We start from the raw sequence: 26337 nt of genomic DNA, 5'->3' as shown, positions 1-26337 counted from the left end.
TCTGTCCCATGAGAGAACTGTGACTCTCCTCATGGATCTCATTGGAGTTTGGCTCAGTGAGCATGTGGCTCAGAGACATTACCATTATTTTCCACATGGTTTTCCAGTTCAAGATACCTGAGGTAACAGGAGGGCTGTGCCCTCCACCTCCAGCATGATAGTGCAAGGCAGGAAGCCGCCAGAGCTGGAGAGTGCCTGGGCATGGACACACCACAGCTGATGGCACAAGGCCTGGTGGGAAAGTCACACAAGAATAGGCACAAAAAAGGGACTTGTCACATGCTTGCCTGTGCTGCTGAAAGTTTGCTCCCACACTGAGTGATCAAGCCCCTCAGCTGTTTCCAAGGCTGAGGTCTGACTGATTTCTCCACAAGGAGAATATGGGAAAGAACTACTATGTATTTTGATCTTCCAGCATTAAAGCTGGGAGAGATGCTGAGGGGGGCTGTAGGACTCCCTGGGTCAGTCTGTTTCATTGGTGGCTTGGTTTGTTTCTTTTAAAGGTAATATTTGTCCAATGGAGCAAGAAATCAGTCGGACATTTTACATCATGCTTTTAATTTCAGAAGAGAATCAATGACCCATTTGCTTTGGGGTCATGGTATTATGATTCCTGGCTACCTGAAAAAAAAAAAAATTATCAACTATGGGAACTCTGACAGGGAGGATGGAAATGTCAGCCCTGTCCTTAGCAGTGCTCTGTTCTAGTAGTGGGCATTATAGCTTCGATATACTCTCAAATTTAACCAACATGGAAAGAGTAATTTCCCTCTCTTCATTTCTGAAGTCTGTGAATACAACACTTATCTCTCCAAATCTGAATATTTTGTTTATGGTTTGCTGCCTTTAATCTTTGTGCAGCAAAGATGGGAATTTATTTCCAAGAGTTCTCCTGAAAATGAGGAGATCTGAAGAAGTCTGACAGATGTTGCCAATGAGCTCTGGATATATTTCATGTAAAAAGCAGTAGGATTACAAATCAGTTGTTTGCAAAGCTCATTAAAGGCATGACTGCTCTGAATAAACACTGTCAACCGATAAGCTTGCTCTGAAGGAAAGCCTGAGACATTGCACTAGTGATAGCAAATGTCTTTGTTAGGTAAGCAAGATACCATAAAAGAATTATAAAATTGCCAATACTGGTACTTGGATTAAAAAACTTTATTTTTAACTACTAATAGCAAAGGCAAGAGGTAAATATTTTTTCTACTACATTAACCAAACATTTATGACATCTTGCATTATTTCATTTGGTGTTATGATTAAGAAATTACCAGAGACTAGGATTCATCTGTTCTCACATATAGCTGAATTGTGTAGCAGGTTTCTCATAAACACCTTTGGTACAAGCTGAAAAGTATGGAGTGACTGCTGAGGAATGAGAAAAGAGGACTAAAGAGGTATGAATGTGGAGAGAATTCTAAGTGATTAATCTGTACAGAGTATAAGATACCAGCTGTGAGCCAAATATCTGACTGAAATAATGGGAAAAACATGACTCTTAACTGGTGGAAGTGGAAGGAGTGGAAGGATGCTATTATATCTTTCAGTATCACTTCTGTTGTGATTCAATTTCATGGTCAGTTTATGCCCAAACTTCTCTCAGCTTTTGGTGGAAAGTGGTGGCTACACCATTCTCCCTGCTCATACCCATTACCCAGTGCCACGTTCCCTGATCCTTGGTCTAGCTGAGAAACTAATCTTTGCTGTGTGCCAAGTGACAAACCTGTGCAGCCTGGGGTAGGAGGAGAATGTGACAATCCAATTCCAGAATCAGCAGCATTTTAGCTATGCTTCCGCAGCAGTAAGTCATGCTTATGCACATCATGAACAAGTAAAGCTTTCCAGCTGGAGTTATTCCTGCTAAACTAAAGAGAACAAAAATAGATGTTAACAGAAACAAAGTCTACACTTGGTGGCTGCTATTCCCCAAAGGAACAGTTAATAGGAGCATACACTGGTACTCTATATCCAGTACAGTAGATTATAGTAGAGGAAATGTATTAGAATATCTGTATAGAGGCTTTGCCCCAGAGGTCCCAGTTGCCCTTGATGGGCTGCAGCTGTGATGTCCTTAATTGGGCTGCAGCTGTAACCAATGAAGATGACTGGGATAAAAGGGGGTGGGTCAGCCAGTCAGGGAGAGCCTTGGAGGAGCCCTGACCTGAGAGAACAATGTGCAGAAGAAGGAGTCAGTGAAGATCTGCAGCCATGAGAATACATCAAAGAGGTATGGACTTTAGAAGTCTAATATCAATATAGGACTCTAGAGAAATACCAGAAGAACAACAGTAGATGATAAAATGTTAGGTTTTACATATGTTAGGTACCTTTATTTTTGTCTGTTCTGTTACTACTAAAACTGAGTTCGCTGTGAATGCAACTGCCCAGTGCCCAAGTTTGTGTTGCCATCAGTAGCAGATGCCTGGTGAGATACTGATAGCCCTGGGCCTTCTGAATTCATTCACCTTTCAGGCTCTGAAATTCTGATCTGTAACTTCAGATCAGTATTCCTTTTGTCTGCAGACATAAAGTCACAGACATAGCTCTTTATGCCAGCATAGCTGGATTATAACCACAGTGCAGTGGTTATAATGCTAGTTGCTACCATGTATATCATAATCCTTAATGCATAATGCACCACAGTTACAAAAAAGCTAAACAAAACTGTGTTAGGTTATTGTCACCTTGTCATCATCCAGTTGCTATAACAACTAAAAGCTCAAAGCAAGCCAAGACAAGCCCAGAGAAAGTAAAGCCTTACAGCCCTAGTTCTACAAGCAAAGTTAATACAAGACCTGTGCCTGGTAACAACACAGCAGTAATGACTGTAGTGCATTGTAAGGCTATATTATAAGTCATAATCTAGTCAATAAAATCAATGGAAAGTGAAAAGGTATTCAGCTATCTGGAATAATTTTATTAAAATTACAACATCAAGGATATGTAAAAAGCTCCATTGATTATTACCTTTCTTTTCTGATGAGACTTCAATGCATCCAATGCTTTTAAAACATCTTTATTAGATGTGAAATTGGGTATGAAATTCTGTTCTAAATTGTAAATAATTTTGTGTGTCAATTCTAAAAGATATCAAAGAATGGATGGACCTGTTTATACACACGCAGGAAGGGCTTCAGAGTTTGCTGAAAGTTTTTTACTCTGGGGTTGATTTTTTTTTTCCAGGTAAATGTTAGCTTCCTGCTTTTAAGCCAGTTTTTAGTCTCATTTTTCCTGTAAACTTTCCTTACATGAAAGATTGCAAGTAAAACAAGTTTTAAAAGAAAGTCTTGTGGAAGCTTTCTTAAAATTGCATTAATTAAGAGATATTTAGCATTTATTGAATAAAGTTTTATATTACTTTCTGTCCTCATTAGGACATTAAATCCCAAACTACTAGCAGTAGCAAATATATTTGCTATCTAACTATTTCTAGGTAGTAGTTCTATCAAAAGGACAATATGAACAAGTGAAGTCTTAAGTAAATGATCTCAGTGAGTTGTCTAGTAGGAAGGGGGATTTGTTTCTGTGATCTTTTCTTGATTTTCTTTTTTAATTGTGTTTTGCAAAGGGGATAAATTCAAGGAAAGAATTTTTTTTTTTGCTTATTTTTAAATACGGAGGCATGTAGCACATAATTTGATTCAGGACACAGACTTTTGCCCAGCTGAAAGGAGAGTTTGCATATCTTGCCCTGATAATCTGTGTGATGGGAATTTCCTGAAGAACTGATCAAGCAATAATGAGGAAAAAGGCACCAGACCCCAAAAAAACCCAAAAAAAGCTACTGATCTTTTATCCACATTCTCTAATGTTTTTGTATTTGACTCAGTAATTTGTTTATGGTCACAATTATTTAATATTCTGTTCGAAGATCAGAGTTAACATAATAATTCTTTATGGTGTAATCTTGGCCTACATTTCTGCTGGTAGAAAAATAATCAAGGCAAACCAATGAATTCTAATGGATTTCAAACTCGGATCTAGAAATGGTCTGATGTTCTTTTGTTTTCAACTGCAAGGAGTTGCAAAATGGATCTGGAAAGGCATTACTTTGCACAGCTTCTCTGTGAGAACCAAGTCTTTAGGCATTGGAGGGAATAAGATATCAAAAAATTGCCCATATTTTTTATACCTGAGTAGCCAGAGTTTCTTTCTGTCTCTTGGTTACTATTTTAGGCTCCAGATGAAATTCTTGTGTAATACTGTTAGAAATTCAGTTTCCCAACCCACTGACCTTTCCATGTGTCCTCCTTCTGCCAAAAGAGAGAAATCTTTACCCTCTGTCTTTGCATAGAAGGACCGATCCTAAAGCCTCTTTTGGCGATCCCAAGGCTCAAAATGATTGAGTTCATCTCAGTGACCCAACAAGAAATTCCACATTTGATTTTGCTGGTGTTATTTAGCCAGAGGTAAAGGTGTGTAAGTCCCTTAGTGAATGAAACAGACTCCTTTGGTTAATGTCTTATCTGTCTTATCCCATCTTGCAGAAACACAAACTGAGGATGCTGTTTCATATCAGTCTCAGTCAGTATAAGACCTCTGCCACCAACCCACAGTGTGATTGCTCTGCCACCACATGATGTGTGAATTATTTTTCCCCTGGAAAACAGGGGATGGAGGAAAGGGAACCCTTTGGAGTGTTAATTTCTTCAGGTGAAATCCTGATGGGATCGGAAGAATGAAATTCTTTTTAGAGCCTTAAGAAATATTCTGTGATATGGAAATAATATTTTCTGCCCTACTAAAGAAATGGCATAACATAAGAACATTGGAAATATTAACTCTTGAGGAGGGTGCAGTTGCATGCCTGTTTAAGGAAGGAGGATTTATAAGTCTTTACTCATTTTAAACCTGAAGTAGAGAGAGTATCTCCATATTTGGTCAGAAATTTAGGTATTTAAAAAAAGGCTCTTAGTTTTGAGCCTCTATTTTTAATGGTCTCTCTGGATGAGGACAAGTGTGTGCTTCAGTATGAGATTTGTGGATCTGAGAGAGCAGAAAAGAATGGTTCACTTTTTATTTTTTTTATTTTTATTTTTTATTATAGTATCACTTTAAATGTACAGTGAAAATGGAGTTTCAATATATCCTTGGGAGAAAGAAAACAGATACAGAAAATGTATTGAGAGGAAAGAGGTGGTGGCTATGAGACTGGTGAGAGATTCACAGAAGAGCCTTGAGACAAATCTGTCCTTCCTGTAGGACAGGCATCTCAGTGGAACCCATTCACAACTTAAAATTTCTTTGCAGTTGTTTGCACAAGTACATCCCATCCCAGACCTTAACTAAGAATTAAGCTCAAGATTTCAGATGATGAAGACAGAGCCGCCTGTGCTCCTACTCAGGAAATAATATTGGCAGCTATTTTCATGGAGAGAGGCCTTTTAAAAGGGTTTTTCATGCCAGTTTGATGAAGACAGGGTTGCAATGCTGGTGTAGAGTCCCCAGGTACTGCCAGGCACTGCTGCTGTACAGGTCTGTTCAAGGAATGAGCACTGTGAGTTAGTCAGTGCTTTGGTTCAGACTGAAAAGGTTATAAAGGCAATAAAGACCATGGGGAAAAGTGCTGAATTTTCACACTTGAGCGAGCACCAGTGTGAAGGGCTGTGGGATTGCCTGCACCTATAAGCCTGTTTTCATTTCAAAGGGGTTTGATACATGTAACTGGGAGTAGAGTGTGGCTCCAAATATTGTTTTAAAGATTATGCTGCATCAGTGATCTGACAATGCACTGGAAAGGTTAAACTGAGTGCAGATCATTTAGCTTTGGTATGATGATTAATTTCAAGTGCTATCAGTTATGAATACTAGTTTCAAGTATTTACTGAAATAGCCAATATACACCGCATGGGATCTGTAAAAAGTAAAATAAAACCAGTTTTGCTCCCAAATAAACTAAGGTGATTGTGACCGTGACATGGCTCTTTCCTCAAGCCCTTCCCGCTCATATGTACAAAACTGACATGCTCATCTGTACACTTGAGAAGTCCTTGATACTGTTGATATTTACTGTTCATTTTGCTTTACAGGCTTAGCTATTAAAACAGGTGAGATGGCAAATGCTGACATGATAGCTTTGCAGTTCCATAAGAGATTTGAATATATTATTAAATCCCCTGATGAAGATGATTAAGAATCAGCCTATTAAGAGTTCAGAATTAAGTGTACTGCTGTTATATTAGGTATATTAACTCTTGTTCCTCTTTTCTTTGATATTTCAGTGCTACGGCTGTTGAAGGATGGTGCTGACCCTCATATGCTTCTTTCCTCTGGAGGCTCCTTGCTCCATCTGGTAAGAGTGATTGAAGATTATTGTTAGTGACTGTGGATAAACAAGGTGGGAAAGTGAGTAGCAGATTTTCATCCAAAAAAGAAAGGATTAGCAGTTTTTTTAAATCTGCACTGAGCTCCACTATGGCTATGCTTGCATCCAGCTATTCATTTTAAATAAATGGTCATTTTCAAATTGCTTACAAAAGAATGAATCATGTCATAGTGGTAGAATGGTAGTTAACAAAGGAGAATGCAGTGTTTTATTTATAAATTATCTGTGCAGCAAGAAAGAGCAAAGGAAAGACTGCTTGATTCCAAATACAGAATTATATGGCTCAAAGGTTCACAGGTCCTATATGGAAAAAACCCCCATGATTTAGCTTTTTTTGTTGTTTTTGTGATAGTTTCTTGCACCAGTTTCCTGCATATGGATATTTAACACATTATCTGCATGTAGTTTATCATTATTTGCATAGTAATTCAGATTAAGTAACAAGAAGATAAAAGAAAAACAATTTGTATATAATAATGAAAGTAAAAACAAGAGGTAAGGACATGACAAGCAGACATAAAATACCATAAGAGTAGAATTTTGACATTGCTGAAGCCAGTAGAAAAACTCATAAATAATTCCTACATCTTATGATCCTGGGCTGTGATGCTTCAGTTGCAGACATGCTGTCTGTGAAACTATTTTAAGACATTTGGATCCAACTTTGTTGCACACTGTGGCTCAAAGAAATGCAACTGAGCAAAATAACGAAAAGTCTGCTGGGAGTGTGTTTCATTTTAGAACAGCTGGATTACATTTCTCATCGTATGTGTACAAAATACAGTAATTTATTGATGAGAAAGAGCTCCTGTAATATTATTGGACTCCAGCACACCTGTGGCCATGGTCTTGCAAGATACAGCATTTCTGTTATGTAATTAATCTTTGTTTTCCATCCTCCATGGCCATGCTATTTAACCAAGGACTTTAGGAAATAGAGGCTAAAGTAAAGGGAAAGTGCAGTACTTATTTGGAAGAGAGAAAATTTTAATTCTCCTTTCTCTTCTCTAACTATTTGTCTGTTGTAAAAATGCTCAACTATTTAAAAATGCAGTCCAAATGAAATGTTATTTCTGGGATTCCCAAAACAGAGGCATCCCTAATCTTACCCCATCCCAGAAGCCCTAGGAGACAATCTTTATCTTGAGTGTGGATGATTTGACATAAGTATCAGGCATTTTAAAATAAAAGAAAGAAAAATTCATTTTCAGGGACTTTAAGTTGTTTTATCTAGTTTAGCTGATGCACAGTTTTTAACTGCAGATAAAATCTGCAGCTGAACTGTGCCATTTTAGGTTTCTTGATCTGCATTACACCCCAATTCACTATCACAATCATTATCTCTCAACTGGTGCCTGCTGCTTCCCAGGCACACATATGCTTCCAAAGGAAGGAAAGCTTTGTGCAGTAAGAAATTTGCAGTAGAGAGCCATGTGTAACCTACTGCCTCAGTTTAGTCAGAGTTACTTGCAAGCACTCATAATTCATTTACAGGAAAATGCTCATCTCACTGGAGATAGAGGCAAACCTGAATTCAATGAAATTTGGATTTGACCCTGATTTGGGAGCAGTACAGACAGGATAGGGGAGTCATGATACAGGGAAACAAGATAAGCCAAATTTATTTTCCAGCAAGAATTGAAACTAGTAATTAACATGCACCTGTGTTATAGTCTTATAGCCCACTCAGATTCATTTTAAGTGTTAGTTTTACAACTGTGAGATTGCTTGGTCCCAAGGGGAGCTTGGTTTTTATTCTTTCCACTTGTAGGCTAAATATTTTTGTATTAGAATGGATGTAATATATATATATCTTGACATTTTTCTTAAAATCTGATTTTTCTGTTTTCCTTTTTTCATATCTGTTAACTTCCAAAATGTGATACGTTTGGTTTTGGTTTTTTTAGAATTATGACACTTGAAAAAGGTTCTGGTTTTGTCCGTGTAGAGATGTCACGGTTTGACGCTGGTGCAATGCCAGTGCCCCCATGAAAATACACTCTCCCTGGTGTCTGCTGTTAGATGTGACCAGGAATAAGCAAAGCAGGCACCCACTTAGAAATAAAGAAAACTTTATTAACTAAACTACAACTCTAAATAAAAAGAAACACAGGGAAAATTAAAGCCTTCCAAAAACATTTCTTCCTCCCCTCACCAAATTTCCAATACATCCATCCCCCAAATCACCAACTCTTGGTCCATCACCACCCTTCAGACAATCAATTCTCAGTTCATCAAGAGGAGAGGAGTCCTTCTTGTGCCATAGGCCTCCCCTGGAAACACCACTGAAGCCTCGTGTGTTTCTGTGTCACTCGTGGCACCGCCTGGAGTACATCTGCCATCGTGACCTCTTCCTTTCATGTCCAGTGCTCTCACCACTGCACATGGACCACAGCTGCTTCAAGGGTTGTTCTTTTAAGGATGCTTTGTCCCATTCCAAAAAGGACACAGTCTTACCTTCAGGAAACCTGTCCATCCCCAAATTTCACCCCCTGGGGCCGAGGGGTCTTAACACTGAACCCTCTTGGCTCTGAGCCATCGCCTTCCCCTGGACACAATGGCTCAGAGCCTCCCCCTGGATGCAACGACTCAGATTTCTCTGTGTCACAGGAAACATGGTTCTGTCCGTGGCTATAACAAGAAAAGTCCAGCTAAGGCCACTCCATCATCTCTTCCCACCTAAGATTCTTCTCTACTCTTCCTCATCTTTCACTTGCACGAACCTTCATCATACTTGCCCATTTCTTCCTCTATTTCATCTCTAGCTCTCTTCTAGGAAGGTTAATGTTCTGCAAAGTTTTCATTGTCCAAAAAGGGTTAAAAACTCGGGCTCTGCCTGCTCAGTAATTCCCGCAGCGGCCGGACACCTTCTCGCTGCCCCCCCCCCCCCCCCCCCCCCCCTTCTCAGCCGTGCTGCCGGCACATGTTATCAAGTTTCAAGGTATCACAGGCACAGGCTGTACTCTCTCTCTCTCCTGGGGGGGGCTGCCCGATGCCTCCTGGGTGCTTCTCCCACCCCTCCATCCTCGGGGCCTCTTCACCTCCCCTCTCTGTCCAAGGCCCGGCCTACCTCACCCGGCCGCAGGGCCTCCCCTCCCCCGGACCAGCCGGCAGCAGCTGGGACGAGGGAGAGATCCGAACCCTTTCCCCACCGGAACCCAAGAGAGCTTCCCCCTGTGAGTGCTCTGCTTTTAACCCCTGTGTTCTCAGAGGTGTATCCATGTGCCCAGTGGCCACACCAGGTGCCAATATTCGAATCTGAGCACCCATTGGTGTGACCACAGCATCCCAATAAACTCACTTCCTCTCAAACCACAAGAGAGTATCTCAATATGTTTGAATCTAGGCAAGCTGTGGGAACTTCAGAAATAGTCACTGAACTCTCTTTAGGTTCCATGAGTGGAGAAGTACAATAAAAAATGAGAAGGTGCCTGAGCTGCCCGTGCAGTGCAAACCACATGGTGTCAGGTCAATTCACACAATCACCCACCCCCACCCTTATAACAAAGTATGTGTGTCACAGTTTTATTCTGGAGCCTTAACTGAGCTTGTACAATTATTTCACAAAATCTATTAAACAAGAATCAAGGAGCAGTAACAAATCTAAGCTGCAACTAATCACCAAAGGCTCTATGTCTATTATTAATACACAAAATGGCTCAGTGATGCCTGTCATCTCTAGAACTGGTTGGTTTTGGTTTTTTTTTTTGCTTAACAATGTCTTGAAAATATGGTTGGTATTAGATTATGCTGATCTGTAATATAAAATGTCCTACCTCTGATTTCTTAAATTTCAGCACAGAACAGCTCAATTTCAGTTATACTGATACAATGAATGATACCAATGCAACAAAACTGTTACTACAGCTGCTGGATAAATTACATGAGCTAAAAGAAATACATCAGAATTTAATTTCTGTTCTATAATTTAATGGTCAGTGTATTTGGAAATCATTTAGGATGGGACTGGTTTTTTATACTGATAGAATTTAATATTAATCTTCTGGGTTATCTATATTTATGATTGCAGTGATACGTGAGGCTGCTGCATTCTGCTGAAGATCTCAGCTATATCTTGACTTCACAGTAAAATCCAGTTACACTTTTCCTTATTCTACACTTCTTTTTGTATCCTGGTTTCCATGCCAAATTAAAATTAGTCTTCCCATAACCTCTCCCCCATGGGGGAAGAGATAGGTTCCTTCTCTAAAGAGTTACTGAGATTGTTGTGAAGCCAGAGTCAGAATCTTATCTTGAGGTGCCCTGATTGCCTTTAAAGGTATTATCCATAACCTTATGCATAAAAAGTCATTGATGTGACAGAGGAGTAAGGTCAACACAATTTCTGGGCTATTTTCTTCTTCTCTACGAAAACTGTGACCATGACCAAGGTATAGAAACATGCGCACACACATGCATGTACACACACACCATCCCCTCATCCACACAATACACACCTTGCATCCCTCCACCCCACAATAACACTCTCAGTGTGCAGAGTATTCATCTGGCAAAGAGACTCAGACAGGAATCAGTATAGTTAGTGGATTGGAAATAGAAGTGAGGTATGAAGAGGGGTGTATATTACCCTGAACTGCATAAAAGGCAGAAATTCATGTATGCATGGACATATGTATATGTGGGCGCACATATACTTAGATACCACTACTCATGATCCTGCAGAGATGCCTGTGCATTGATTTGGAATGGCACTATAGAACAGGGAAAAAAGCCTCATCCTTATAGTATCTTCAGCAGATTTGATAGGGAAATAGGGGATTCTGTGAGTCATGCACATGGAACGGGAAATCTCCACACAATTATTTCTATAGATTCCTCAGCTGTTCCCTATAAACACAGCAGCTTAACTACAATGCATCATCTGCCCAATTTAAATTGTATGTAACAAATTTAGTTGTACACCGAGGAAAACACTGTCCCTAATCTGCTCTTTTTTTCTTCCAGTGTGCTCGCTATGATAATGCATTTGCTGCAGAAATTCTAATTGACAGAGGAGTGAATGTAAATCATCAAGATGAGGATTTTTGGACATCAATGCATGTAGCCTGTGCCTGTGATAATCCTGATATTGTCCTGCTACTGCTACTAGTAAGTAAAGCAAGCCAATGCATTGTGTGCTTTAAAAGGAGACAGAATGAAGCACCCTAAGGTCTGAAACTGCTGTATGAATGCAACATATTGCTACTAATCATATCAGTGAAAACATGTACAGCATTTGGTTTTTCTTGACATTGCTTTGGTGCTCAAGAATTTTAGAAGGCAGTTTTAGGACTTCAGTGAGAATAAATTGCAAACATCAATGTCAAGTATCTCCTATTTCTCCTGGGGTCCAGAGCTTATATCTCTGATAAGCACTCAGTCCCAAATGGGATATTCAGATAATTTCTTTTCTTTTCTCCTTGTCACTTTCTGTTAAGGGTTTAGTTCTCAGACAATCTTATAAAAAGCTTCCTCTGAAAAGCAAGTATTGGCTCACTTACGCTCAGTATTCATAAAAAGTGTTTGTGGACATGGTCAAAATGAGACAAATTTAATATTTATATAAACAACTCTGACTTTTTAATGCTGAATTTGCACAATATAGTAATAGATATGGCATTCAGCCTTTTTAGAGAGCAGTAGTGTGCCAGGTGGCCAAGAAGGCCAAAGGCATCCTGGCCTGTATCAGCAGTAGTGTGGCCAGCAGGACCAGGACAGTGATTGTCCTCCTGTACTTGGCATTGGTGAGGCCACACCTCAAATCCCGTGTTCAGTTTTGGGCCCCTCACTACAAGGAAGAAGCTGAGGGGCTGGAGTGAATCCAGGGAAGAGTAATGGAGCTGTGGAAGGGTCTGGAGCACAAGTCCTATGAGGCGCAGCTGAGAGAGCTGGGGTTGTATAGGATGAAGAAAAGGCCCAGAGAAAACGTGAAAGAAGGTTGTAGCAAGGTGGGAGTTGGGCTCTCCCACTAGGTAGCAAGCAACAGAACAAGAAGAAATGGCCTCAAGTTGCACCTGGAGAAGTTTAGATTGCATATTTGGAAAAACTTTCTGTGCTGAAAAAGTAGTCAACATTGGAATGGGCTGCCTATGGAAGTGGCAGAGTCAACACCCCTGGAAGTATTGAAAAGGTGTGCAGATGTGCCAGATATGGACATGGTTTAGTGGTGGACTTGGCAGTGCTGAGGTAAAGGTTGGACTCGATGATCTGAAATGTCCTTTTCACCCTAAATGATTCTCTGGTTCTGTTTTGTGCTTCGTTTTATGCAATGGTAATAATGCAGCTCTTTCCCTCAGTTCATGTGATCTTGCACTTTAAAACAGTGCAGAAACAGTTCACAGTCTGACTTAAAGTTTTTAGTCTTTTGATATAATTTTAAAATGTTTATGTTTTAAATAGGTCATTGCAAGGCCAGAGTTTCTTGTCATGCTTATAATTGTATTTCATTGTTATGTGTAAAGGGAAGGGAGATATATTTTTAGACTGTATAATTGATAATACATTTCATGAAATCTTTTTTGGGAGATTATTTAGTCCATTCCCTCTGCTAGACAAGAGCTAGGAACACCAACTTGCCCAGGACCAAATCTTCAAGGGTGGAAAGTCCACAAACTCACTGGGCAACCTGTACAGTAAAAAAAAAAACACAAAAAAGCAAACAAACCAAAGCAACAAAAAAAAGATCAGATACATCTGGTTTTAAACATTGTCATTACTCCTGGCAAATAAAGGATAAAATTTCCAGGTAATGTTTTATCTCTTGTATTACTTCAACCTGTCCAGTGTAGATACCTTTGAAGCCTACGTATCCTTTGTATTCTGCATGTACTCCTAGAGTGATAAACAAATTAGAAAAGCAGTTTATTTATAAAAAACTCTTGTACTGTGGGAAGCTCTTGTAATGGGGGGAATTTTCAGAAATTCCGATGACAGTGCTGTTGTCATCAATGGGAACAGTTTAGGTTATAGAGGGCATTTGTAAAATTTTCCTTGACCATTTTTTCAAGAAGCTCAATCTAATTAAACTTCAAATATTGCTGTACAGTGTTATACCCAAAATAATTTTCTTGTGCCTATCATTTGAATGTTTTTGACTTGGTCCCTGTTTGTTACAAGCTGCCTTCATCTGAAGGTTCTAATTATTTTCTGATAACTTGGTTACCTAATACATTAAAATTCCAATAAGCAGAGGAAAAAAAATCCACACATGTGGATTTTTGCAGATAAAGTTTGAATTGTCCATATTATTTCCAATAACTTCCGGTAAATCTGCCCACATTTAGGTGGTCAGAACTTCTAAAGGCAGAGTTTCCTTGACTAGATAAATAATATCTTTATACTCTCCCTTCTAGATTCAAAATAAAGGTTTTAAACTTTCGAGATTTAAAGATTTTTAAAGAGATGGCAGAGGAAAGAAAATATTCTTCAGTAAACTGTAGGTTTTGAAACATCACATTAATGCTCTCTTTGATAATATTTGACAATGTGAAGATGAAAATTGAGGTTGGAGAGACTTATTTTTCACAATTCTGAATTACCTTTGCGTGAGCAATTCATATTAGAAATTACTTTGCCTTGAGGTTAGTGTTTCATGGACCATGTCTAATGTGTAGCATGAACCTTGATAATGCCAATATGAGCTACAGTCAGCTTCTGTTATGCCACAGTTTTTCATTGGAAGAAAAAAATAACACTTCTTGTAACCTCAGGAATTACTTTAAAATAAATATTTCTTCTGGACTGAATTTATAGCCCAGACAACACCGTATTTTCTCTTTTAAAGATGTGACTTAAAATGTAACAGCATGATCCTTTAATTGTTCAATTCAGATTTCTGGAAAACTGTCACAGAAGCCAGTGGAGATTTCCTCATTAAGGACTTAAAACATTTCTTGAGGTGGAAGTAGGGAAAAAAAAAGTATATGTAGATCCCAGAAGGCTATAAATGAAGATTTGCTTAGACACTCCCAGTTTCTGACTTCACCCCACTTTTGGTGGTCTTCATTTTTCTCTGGCTGAGACAAGATGGTGACTTGTCATTCATCACATAAACTGTGGTGACTCGCAATTTCTTTGCTCTGGTGGATAGCAATGACAAAATCAAAGCTCATTCACTGCAAACTAGGAGGGGCTGTAGCTGTTTGCAGTGTGGTAATCTTCTGTCATGTCCTGCTGGAAGGCTACTGGAATTGTAAATACTGATTTTGAAATGGATGCAGAATGAAATGCTTGAAGCTATTTCTTTCCATAATTCCCAACACTTTACCTTAGATGGCACAGCTTTCCAGGGACAAATTTATGTCTTCTCAGTGTTGTAGCTGTCAGCAAGGGAGGGGGGCACTGGACTGAGCAGCCAGGAGAGCCACCCCATGTGTGCTGAGCAGTCGGTCAATGAGGAGCTTAGCCTGGGGCATCGCTGGCACTCAGGAGGTGCAGGGATCAGAGGTGATCCATGGGGGTCTGCTGCCACACATGGCAATGACGGGGGACAGGTCACCTTCATCAGTCACTGCTCGGCCACAGCAGCATTGTGTGCTCTCCCCGTGGCACAGGGAATTGCTCTTTGTGGATTTTGGATGAAGGAGGCTCCTGTAGCAGGTTGGGGAGAATGCTGAGGTGTCTTTTATTTAAGAACAAAGATGTGTAGGCTTATGTACATTTGTGCCCGCATGAAATCTCTTAAGAGTGTGAAGAGCAATGTAATCTATTGGAGTGATCTGCTTGTCTTGCCTCCCTGCCTTTTGAAGCCTCCAGACTGGATGAGCTGTCAGCAGTTCTGTCCAGTTGGGGTGTGGTCTTTTTATCAATTTGAGTGCATTGCAACATTGTATTTTTATTAATTCCCTACACTTGTTCTGTATTGAATTGAAACTAGCCAAGATTTGTACCTGAGTATCCAATGTTCTTTGTTCTATGCTACCAGAGTTGCAGAATGCCCAAGCACCAGCATATTAGATGCTGGTCCTGCTTTGTTAGCTGTAGCAAGTGTTTAATCCTCTCACTGTCCATTAAATGGCTACAGGTTTAAACTTGTACCCATCCTTTGCAGTCTAATTGTTCCTCCACAAAAGACAATTTCTATCTTCAATTACTTTTAATTGATACATAAGAGAGGGTAACCTTCACTCGTGCACTGCTCAAACTACCTTCTTGTCATGACAGCTCAGCCCCACACAGTTTCTTTTTCACTCTCCCCAGGTCAGAATCACAAGGGTAAAAGTGAGAAAACTTGTGGGTTGAGATAGAGACAGTTTAATAAGGAAAGCAAAAGCTGCACACATAAGCAAAGCAAAACAAATATTAACTCACCTTGTCCTATCAGCAGGCAGGTGTTCAGCCATCTCCAGGGAAGCTGGGCTCCACCACATGTAACAGTGTAGTGAGAAGACAAATGCCATCACTCTGAACATCCTCCTCCTTCCTCCTCCTTTCCCTGGCTTTTTATGCTGATCATGAGGCCATATGGTGTGGGATATCCCTCTGAAGGGCTGGGGCCAGCTGTCCCAGCTCCTTTGCACCCCCAGCCTGCAGTGGTGGGGTGAGGAACAGAAATGACCTTTGATCTGTGTGGGTGCTGCTCAGCAATAGTTAAAACATCCCAGGGTTATCAACACCCTCTTCAAAACAAATCCAAAACACACACTGGCTACTGGGAGGAAAATTACTCAATCCCAGCCAGAAACTGCACACATAAGGTGGAATAAACATTGATACTATTGCAGTTTTTTATATTAACCTTGGCTACTCAGGCAGTAGGGTAGGTAGATTAAAATACCACTTTGTAGAAACTTGTATTTTCTTTTTTTTTTTTTTGTTTACTCTGACTGCATTATATTTCATCATGAATTCTGTGTTTTAGAGGCTCAGCACTGGTTCACAGTCATATTGAGCTCCTACATTCAGTTCTTTTTCTCAAGATAACTATGGCTGTGTTGCAAACCACAGGTTTCTTTATGACTTGCTGTTTATTACACTAATTTCAGAGCACAGCACAGGTAATCATCATGAAGCTGTACAGTTTCGCTCACATATTACAGGTTGATAACTATGATTTTTTTCTTTTCTACTGTACCTTTAATTTTGGTTTTGGGGGTGGTTTTTTCCCTCCTTGCATTCCCAAAGAATCATGAAATATTTTGATGTTGACTGACCTGAGGTTGAGAGCAACAAAGAAAAAGAAAGTTGATGAGATTGTGTTTTTATAGAGTACTTCACTTCATTTTACTATGGTCAGGAGGAACCTTTTAGTGGGCAACATGAATGTTAGAGTTTCACCATCTTCAAGGCAGATCTTGTCAAATGAAACTAATAAGGTGGAGATGGTATTTTGGTGTTTGTACAGTATGTGGCACAGTAGAGATTTATTATTTATTCTTTCATAGAGCTGAAAGCATTACTGTGATAAACTTGGCACTTAATTAACTAGAAAAGAAGAGATCAGTACTACATCCTCAGAACCTTCTTAATACATTTTTTTTAACTGACCTTACTAGGAAAAGTAAGTGTACCTTCTGTCTGGTAACTAATTAAATGTTTCATTGTGTACTTTTTGGAACCTAGAATTGAAGCACAAAATGCAAATCTGGCATAGAAGGCTAAAAGTACAAATTAAAAAAAAAAATGAGGCTGAATATTTTTTCACTCCCCTATTTAAGAACTTAGGAAAATCTGTGCTTGGCAGTGTGCAAAAGAGAATTGCCATAAAATCGTTTATTAGATTTACAGCAACAATAGATGAGCAATGTCAGGTGTATAGTGCTATCCACTGTATGTGTAATCCACTTTTGATTTTGGTGTAAAATCTCCTTTCCAAAACCGGATATATTTTTACTGGAAAAAATTTACATGAACTGACTTCCTGGTGGGAGTAGAAAGGAAGTCTTTATGGGGCTGTAACTCTCTTTTCTGCTCCCCTATGCAGTTGAGAATGGCACATATCTGAAGTCATGTAATCAGGCAGCAGTTACATAGTTATTTTGCCCTTGTTCTTTGCAACTGCATCAGGCTGTGTTAGCAAGCAGAGATGAATTATCAAAATGCCATTATCTTTAAAACTTAAAGAAAGGTCTTTCTATTTCATAGTTCCAGAAACAATTACTTCCTCAGAGGAAGCAATTCTGCCCTCCCACTCAATCTTGCTCAGTATGACTTACTCCTTTGAGTCAATATGGTAGGAAGCAGGGAAGGGGAAAGAATGAAGAGTGGTTAGAGGTCATGAGGAGACAGTGGCTAACAGTTTAAAGTATAAATGATCATGTAGTCCAAAAGAAAAATGATTCTTCTGTCTTTCTAGAGGTGGTTACCAATATTTGTCGTAAGGAAATTTAAATAGCGTTTTTTTCTGTGAAAGCTGTGGGTATCTATTTGAATTCTCTCAGTTTGCAGAGGCTGGTGGATGTGTGAGAAGTGTAGGAGGGAACTTCCAGAGAGTGTGTACTACTGGCTTATAGCCTTTTATCATTGCTAGCTGAGATAACATAAAATTAACCTAGATGAGGACCACCAATTAACTAATCTAGGTGATGCCTTTTAATGAGTTGCTGAACACCAGATGGCAACGCTCATAGGAAACTGTAGAAATATTAGTCCTTCTCCATAAAGACTGGCAAAAAGTGATGAAGCTAGCTAGTCATGCAGCACTCAAGATGGTTTCAGGAGACATAAGAACAGGAACTTACCTGGATACAGCAAAATGGTCAAAGCATTTAACTTTGAGCACTATCACGAAAGTAATGAGGTAGTGTAGAGAAGAAATGAGGATAATATAAAGTGAAAAGACATAGCATTGAACTTCAATTGACAGGAGAAATAACCAGTGAAATAGAATCTGCAGTTCACTGTACAGAGAACATTAAATCATGGCAGAAATCAAAGCCTTTTTACATGGGAAGTAGACACAGAAAGTAAGATGTAAAAGTCTGTAAATACTTCTTTGATGTCTAGAAATCTCACACACAGACACACTTTCCATCTCTGCCTCCCTTCATCCCTCTCCCCCTTTCATCCTCCCTCCTCCGTCCAGGTGGAAAACATTTGGGGTTGGGGATGAGACTTAGGACATAGACTATGGCTATTAAGTAGCAGATCTGTATACTCTGGAGTTCTTCGAGCATTTCCAGAAAACAAAAGCTCCTGGTGGTAAAAGAGAGTTAGACCTGCTGGAAAAAATATCAACCCTAGTTTTGGCTGGAGCAGATCAGGAAAAGTTTGCTGAGAGATGGACAACATGCACAAAAATGGGGAATTTTGGATAAGCTTCTCTCATATTCTCTTTCTCTCCAGAGAAAGAGGATCAAGAAATGACAAAATAATGAAAATCAACATCTGGCTTTGATCTTCAGTAAAAATAGTTTTGTGCTATGAAGAAGATGGTCTGGGGATGTTCCACCACTGGGGGATATTTGTAGAAGGTGAAATTCATTCTTCATGCCAAGCGGCCTCTACTTGAATCACTGACATAATTATTCTGAGTTACTCATGGAGTAGCTAGCAAATTGAGGAAAACTCTTAGTTAAATTGTAGAAGTGAAAAGCTGCTTGGTAGTGAAGAACTTGCTAACAAGACAACAGCCTAGCAATTAATAGAGAAATGGGCCTGAGAGTTGCTGAGGTTTCATTAGGATTGGTCCTGTGACATGATTTTATTTAGAGTTTTCAGTGATAACCTTGAGAAGAAAAATAGAGATATGATAATGAAATATGTTGAAGACAATGCTGCCATGTCTTCTCCTATTGGGGTGAGGATTATAATGTCACAGAGAAATCCTAGGGTATCTTTGACAACTTAAGTAATAAAAATGGCTTGAAATTTCAGTGTACAAATACAAGGTCATGATCTTGTATGGGCCAGAGACATTTCTGTGATATGCTCAGGAACCATCAGCTGGAAATTTGGAAAAAGACCTCAGAGCTTCTATCAATTTTAAGACAATTGTGTGGTGCAAACATGTAACTGCAGGTGGGGAAAAACAGATTCTTGGTTTTGTCAGAATAAAGATGTTGCCAAGAGAAAGGGGAAGAGTGGTTTTGCTACTGTTCAAGTAATGACAGCCTGCAGTTAGCTATCTACAGCCACATTCAGGAGTGGGAAATCGTACCAAGGAAACCTGCAAGGATAAGCATGGGAGTAAAAAGCCTCTCTTAAGAGAAGGGAGTAAAAATAATATGTTGTACTTAAATAAATCAAATCAGGGAAGTTATAAAAATTTCTGTAAATTTATCAGGATAGAAGTAGAGGTAAGAAAAAGCTTTTAAAACCTGAAGTTACTGCTAGCATGAAAGCAAATGATTGCAAAGGTGTCCAACAATAAAGTTAAGACAGAATGAAACTAAGCTTTCCTAATGCTAGGAGACATATGTTGGAAAGCAGCATTCTATGCAGGAGTAATAGGGATTAAAAAGCCCCAAACCTGATGCCTAATTGGCTTTAAAATTGATCTTACAGTTGTGAATGAGGTTATGTGTTACCTACATTACCAAAGTGATGCTTCAGGAGATTCATTCTAGTATTATATTTCCACATGACAGCTGTTCAGAAGGCTGTGTGGATATAATTATTCTGATTGTGTTCTTAAGACAATTAAGTAACATACAGAGGTTATTAAAAACATAATATTGTGAAAAATAAATAGCAAGTAAAGTTATATGGTACATTTTTGATGCCTGTCAGACTATGCTAAATTTCTATAGCCCAAAAACAGACAGGAGAAAAATTCATGGAAGAGCATAGTTCAGAAAGAAAAGTAAAGTACTGGGCAAACATACAATTTTTCAAGCATTTGAAATACTTCTGTTTGTTTGTTTTTAATACTGTTTCCACATATTCAAAAGCAAAATACATAATGGCCAAATAGCATGAAATCAAGGGAAAAAAAAAAAGCCCTTTTTCTTTCTCAAGAAAAGAATTCTCAAAGCCACAAAAGCTAGATGTTTAATCTCAGGAAATAAGTTGAGAATGCCATTTAGGTCAGTAATTAATTGTGTTCCTCAGAATTATTTACTATTTAAAAAAATTCTGGATTTTCAGTGGGAACAAGGATGTTTTATTAATTTTTAAAATGTTAGGAAATACTGTCATCAGGGAATGGAAATTTCCTAGCCAAATTAAAATAAAAAGAATGTGTTTGATTTGGATGTGAGATTGTAACATCAGTATAATTTGGTAATCATGACAACAATGCACTTCTTTAATTTAGATATATATATACCTTTGTGAGCAATGTTTTCCAGCTGTGACAGATTTTGACTTGGTTTTGACATCCAGTATTGAAGTAATCTGAACTTAGAACCAGACCTTGAATCATCATATCATTAGAATTTAAACATTTTTTTAAATTAAGTATTCAACCCAATTTTTCTCATTAAAAATATAATAATAATTTTAAAAAGTTTGTACCATTCATGAATAAAATAAAAAATATTTTATTATATTATTTAATATGTTATTTATTTGGATAAGAGCTCTTCCTGAATGCTAAAAAAAATCCCCAAACCACTCAAACCAACAGCCTCCTCCCAGTTGTATATGGCTTTTTATGTGTTTTCATTTCAGAAATACTGGAATGAAATATCACTATGGCATAGTTTGTAATGCATAATTTAGAAGGGCTTGGGAGCATGAACCTGTGAAAAAAGAACCATCAAAAAAAACGTCCATGAATTCTTGAATTTGTGAGTGAGCCAGCAGGGGAAATTGCAGCACTGATACAATTTATCAAAAGTTCAAGGACAACTTACCTTGATATGCCACCATAAAGATTGATGTGCAAAGTCATTGGAAAGAAAACTGCTGCAGGAAAAACTGGCTTATACATTGAAAGCAGATGGTTTAGGTAAATTGTAACAGTGCAGCAGGGTTAGTGGGGCTAATAAATGAGGTGGCAGGAAGGTCATTAAAAGACTCAGGTTTGCACATGTGTTTGAAGACTTTTCAGTTAGAATAGCAAAGGGGGAGCAAAAGCATTGATTTTTCAAATCTAGAATAATTGGTGTGGACTATGTGTGGAAAAAGGAGGTAATTCAGTTCAGTATAGAACAATATAAAATAATGAGACTGGGTTGGATAGTGAAGTGTAGGAGTTAAAGTCATGAAAAGAAAAATAATGGAAAGTTGGATGTACTTTATTTTTTCTGGTTTGATAATGAGTTTGAGCAAGATGTGGTTGCTACCTGTCAGGATGAAAGGCTAAAGAGATGTTGGAAAATGTATAAAAGCTGGCTTATGAAAGCACAGGAGAAAACTAGCCTTTTTATTATTTTAAAATAACAGCTGTATCTTCAGCTATTTGAAGTTGAAGTTTATGGAATCAGACTTGTCTTAAATTTCAAATTACTCCCATTAGAAACTGTGATATCTTGTGAATTTTTAAAACAGACTAAAAATATTTTTCCAAATGTTAAGTAATGGAAAGTATTTGTTGACTTAGTGAATACTAGAAGATTACCAACTTGCATTTTTTGGGAAGAAGGATATTACTTAAAATTATGACAGTACTGGAAGGTGGAATAATTTATTTTCTGGAATGAAGACCAGAGAATGGTAAGGGATTGATTATGGACAATTGTTTCTTTGCAAGGTGATAGGCAGTTGATAGATTAGTGCCTATTACTTCAACATTGACTGCTAAGATTACACCTTATGGACATGAGGAAAAAAAAATTTGTCTGATAAAACACATAGACAAATCCTTAGATGGCACAGCATTATGTCTTTGAAGTATTTATTTCAATTTTGTGTAAAGTTTCATCACTTTTCCTATATATGTATTAATCCACAGAGACCAATTATTGCAAATAGTGCTGGAGTCTTATGTTTGGTTAATATATAAATGTTAGCTGTGGTTATACTTCTACTGCTAGGATTTATATGTTTTTCTTCTCATATAATCAATTTCAAAGTTTGGCATGGAGCATATATTTCCCCCACAGCTATATTAGGGACTAACTTGCTGCAGTCTCACACAGCAAGTTACTATTGACTGTGACTGGAAGATTTTCTTGTCTACTGCACTTTATTCATTACCCAAGCACAGGAAAATAATAGTTTTCTGCTCTTCTGGTGAGTTCTCTAATTATATGCTGATGTTCTGAGAAGCCAGGTTTGTGTTAAGGTTACTGGCATACTAAACTCCCTAAATAGGTTTGGTATTTAACACGATGATTTGTTTCTAGATCTAGATTTAATTACTAACCAGCAAGACAGCATCACCCTGAGTGCAGATTAAGCTACTGTACAGTCCCTTCCCTGTACACTTGGGAACATGTTGATGTTATCAATCAACACAATTAATCTGTCTCATAACAAAAATGTAAATTAACTGAGTTAAAATAGCAGTTTTGTACTCTTACTTCCTTGCATGATACATTTATCTTTGCAGAAACTATATGCTGTACACTGCTATTGTTTATTGAATGCTGTTTAATCTCCTGCTTTTTAGACCATAGACATGTAATACAGATTTTCTTTCTTTTTACTGTGTGTGCATATACAGTAGCATGGGCTCTGACTTTTTTTCTATGCATTAATAAAATGGTAAGATCTGATGTCATACCTGAAGTAGTGCTATTTATTCATGTGTGCCATTTCAAGTGTATTTAATTTACACACACACACAGGCACAAACATACACACACGCACATGTGTGTGTGTATGTAACCTCAAAATGGACTGGAGAACAAAAATCAAAGCATTCAGCATCTGTATTTCCCAAATAACAAAAATACGTAGACATGAATATGACAGTGTGCATAGACAGGAAGGGAAAAATTCCCCCAAATTGTGAGGATTGAGGAGAAGGCCATCAGGTTAAACAGGGCCTTGAGTTTTGCCCCTAGTTAGATTTTCTACATTTGTGTTATTTACACTGAACATGTCAACTACGAGCTCTTCAAAAAACAACTTTCAATCTGTACTGAGCCATCAAAATCAACTTCCTTTCTTTGCAGCCATGTGGTTGTGGTTTTTTTTTTGTTCTACCCTTTTCTGTGGTGTGCCAGGGGTGGAAAATCTTTCAAGTGAAGCTACCAGGCAGAACCTTCACCTGCAGTTTTGTTTGGAGAGCGTATGTGTATAAATATGTATGTGTGTGTATATATATATATATATGTGTGTGTGTGTGTTTGAGTACTTTCCCATAAATATGCATGCATATATATATATGTATATACATACAAACACATAGAACTTTGTAAGGAAAACTTTAAGTTTGATATATATTTTATTTGTACTTATCAGTACAGTAGTGGATCATCAGAGGATGCTTCTTATCTCCATTTTGCCTACAATAAAGCTGTGCCTTGCTAACTGTCCAATTTTGTACACAAGTGACTGCTCTTGCTAACCCCAGGGAATGATCGTTTTAATTCCTAAAGCACGAGCTTTGTTTGACCTTATGTAATTGCAAGCTTGCTTAATGGCTATAAAGTAAGTGTTAACTTTAACTGTAGTGTCACATTAAAAGACTTTTTGACAGACAATTCCAAAGGCTCACTCCCTGCTGTGTGAAGGAGATTTTCTTTCTATTTGTTCTAAAAATAAAAAGCAATAATTTCAAAAAGTGACCTTTTGTTGGAGTATTATATAAGACAGGGACTGATCAATTTTCTGTGTGCCTGTCATAATTTTTAATGATTACAATTAAAGTAAAATTAGAAGAAAGTGTGGTTCTATACTGTTATCAGAGACATTCAGTGCTCGAATAATTTCTTTTTTTTTCCATAAGCTCTGTTACTGATGAGAAGTTTGCAAGTCCCATGTGCAGAAACAGATGGGGAAATTTTAGTCTTTAGTCATCAATGCTCTTTGAAGTTTCCTTTCTAATTCCCTTTTCTTGCCAAATAATTTGAGTGCTGGCAATATCAAGTCAAATACCCCTCCTTCTGTACTTCAACTATCCTTTTTTTGACCTCATTCTGATCTTTTGGATTTTTGCTGCAGTGTCTTAAAAATAGAACAGAATGAGAATGCTATTCTAGGCAAAAAGAACTTTTTTTGTGATATATAACAGGCAAGTTGAGTTTTCTATAATTTCTTCAATTCTTTTTCAATAAAAATACAAAATTTCAGTCAGAAAATACATTCTGAATTTTTTCTTTTTTTCACACTTTCAGATAAAATGGTTTTAAAAGAGTTAAAAGTACATCAACTTATTTTTGTGACATTCAAACAGGTACATCCAATTCATGTAATTTTTCAAAATAATAAATTTTTTTTTGCATACTAAGCTAAAAGGAGTGTCTTCATGCTCTTAGAGACCTTCTGATACCCTAATGCCTCATCTTTTTGTCTCTTATCTGAGAAGCCCTTACTGAAAATGTGCAACATGTATTTTGAACCAAAAGGTGCATTCATAAAGTAGGAAAGTAAGAAAGAAACACCATTATTGTTTTCTTTTTTGTCATACTTGACTTTAGAGATGAAAATCATAGATATATAATTCTTCATTAGCCGCTTTTTAATGTAACTGCTCTTTTTTTCAATAGAAGGAAAATTTTTGGGAGATAAAATATTGAAATATTGATAATGCATGAAGACAAGTGCATATCTTGAGAGTAAGACTGGTTCCTGTAATTTCTGGTTGAATAAAGCATATGTGCAGAGACTGGATAACTGGATGTTTAAACTCAGTTATGTGAGAGCCCTAGAACTGAATATGTCCTGCTCATGGCCTGTCACACCAGAAACTGTAGATTCATTTGCCCTACACTGTGGCTAAACAAAACTGTCTCATGCCTGAATGCACACCTAGCCAATAAAAGCAAGAGAAAAAGTATTTTTTTAAGGCCTATTTCCTCACAGATATAAATCCAGCAGTGATTACATCTGAAGACACACTGAGGCTGAGGCAATTAATGTTCAAATTGTATGGCAAAATTTAGCCATGCACTTGAGGTAGAGATTTTCATGACATTAAGAATGATCAGTTGAAGTTGTTGAAAAACTTCAGAATAAAGTATGGAAGTTAAGAAACAGAAATGGATATAACAAAAATAATTCTGTTCTTGCAATTTCTAGTCAAACTAGCTGGATGATACTCAGCATTTCCAGATATTTGTGTGGGAGAAGAGAGGAAATAAGAATAATTGCTTGAAGCAAAGCTAAGTCAAGGAAATCAGATTATATTTAGCTTAGAAATTAAGACATTAAATTCCAAGAAACCTTGGTGGTTTGTATTAGGATTCAGAATTTGAAGAACCACCATGAAAGACAACTTGCTGTCTGATTAAGATCCAAGTACAAATCTGTATGCCTTTAGAATTAATGGAGTGTTCCCCAATCCTCAAGAATTTTGTAGTTCTAGGACATGGCAATAGTGGTAACTTGAGGAATGTACATTACTTTTTATTTGACCATTTCAGGATAAGTAGGTTTTAACTTTTTATTTCAGAACTGCATGCTTAGTTGTATTTTACTTTGAAAGATGCTGTTGCAAACATGCTACACTTCTAGAGTGTTTTCAGAAGTGTTCAGGACTGGAACTGAGTGGGATTTTCTTTGCCTTTTTCATGCCTTCCAGCTGATGGGTGGAATTTAAGTCCCCATGGTGCACAAACAGATGGGAAAATGTTGGTCTTTCATTTTCAGTCATCAGTGCTAATTCTTTTATCTTCTGCATGCATTAGTCAAACAGACTATGCCTGTCAAGCAATCTGTACTATGTGCCATGACAGCCTTGGGTTTTTTTTTTTAACTCTACTGAAAATCTTTTCTGTGAACTGACATTGCCTACATTCTATTAGTTTAAGGAGAAAAATGCTTTATTCATGAACTAAACGGTTGCCAAAATGGTTGTGGAACTTTGGCAATTTTAAAATACTACTTTTTTTACTATTTTGTGAAGTAATGCAACAATCAAGAAGAACATTTTCAAATAAAATTGGGGATTTTTGTAGGCATCGATGATCCTATATATGCAAATATAGGATGTTTTTTATGAACAGACACTGTATTGGCACATACTTTTATCCCTTTTTACCCAGCATGTCATTACCCATGCCTGGGATTTTTGGAAC

At 37.8% G+C, this 26337-nt stretch overlaps 1 protein-coding gene across 1 annotated transcript in view; it reads left to right on the top strand.

Moving 5' to 3' along the window:
* The window catches only part of MYO16 (myosin XVI), a 358751-nt gene that overhangs the window by 110339 nt on the left and 222075 nt on the right, over positions 1 to 26337 (top strand). The window contains exons 3-4 of the mRNA XM_066545334.1: positions 6225 to 6295; positions 11294 to 11437. Coding sequence (XP_066401431.1) covers positions 6225 to 6295; positions 11294 to 11437 — 215 coding nt within the window. The remainder of the gene's footprint in view (positions 1 to 6224; positions 6296 to 11293; positions 11438 to 26337) is intronic.

The sequence above is a fragment of the Molothrus aeneus genome, chromosome 2, assembly GCF_037042795.1.
Source record: "Molothrus aeneus isolate 106 chromosome 2, BPBGC_Maene_1.0, whole genome shotgun sequence".
NCBI classification, from domain to species: Eukaryota; Metazoa; Chordata; class Aves; order Passeriformes; family Icteridae; genus Molothrus; species Molothrus aeneus.
The sequence above is the reverse complement of the archived record's forward strand: the minus strand, read 5'-3'. Positions and strand labels throughout refer to the sequence as shown.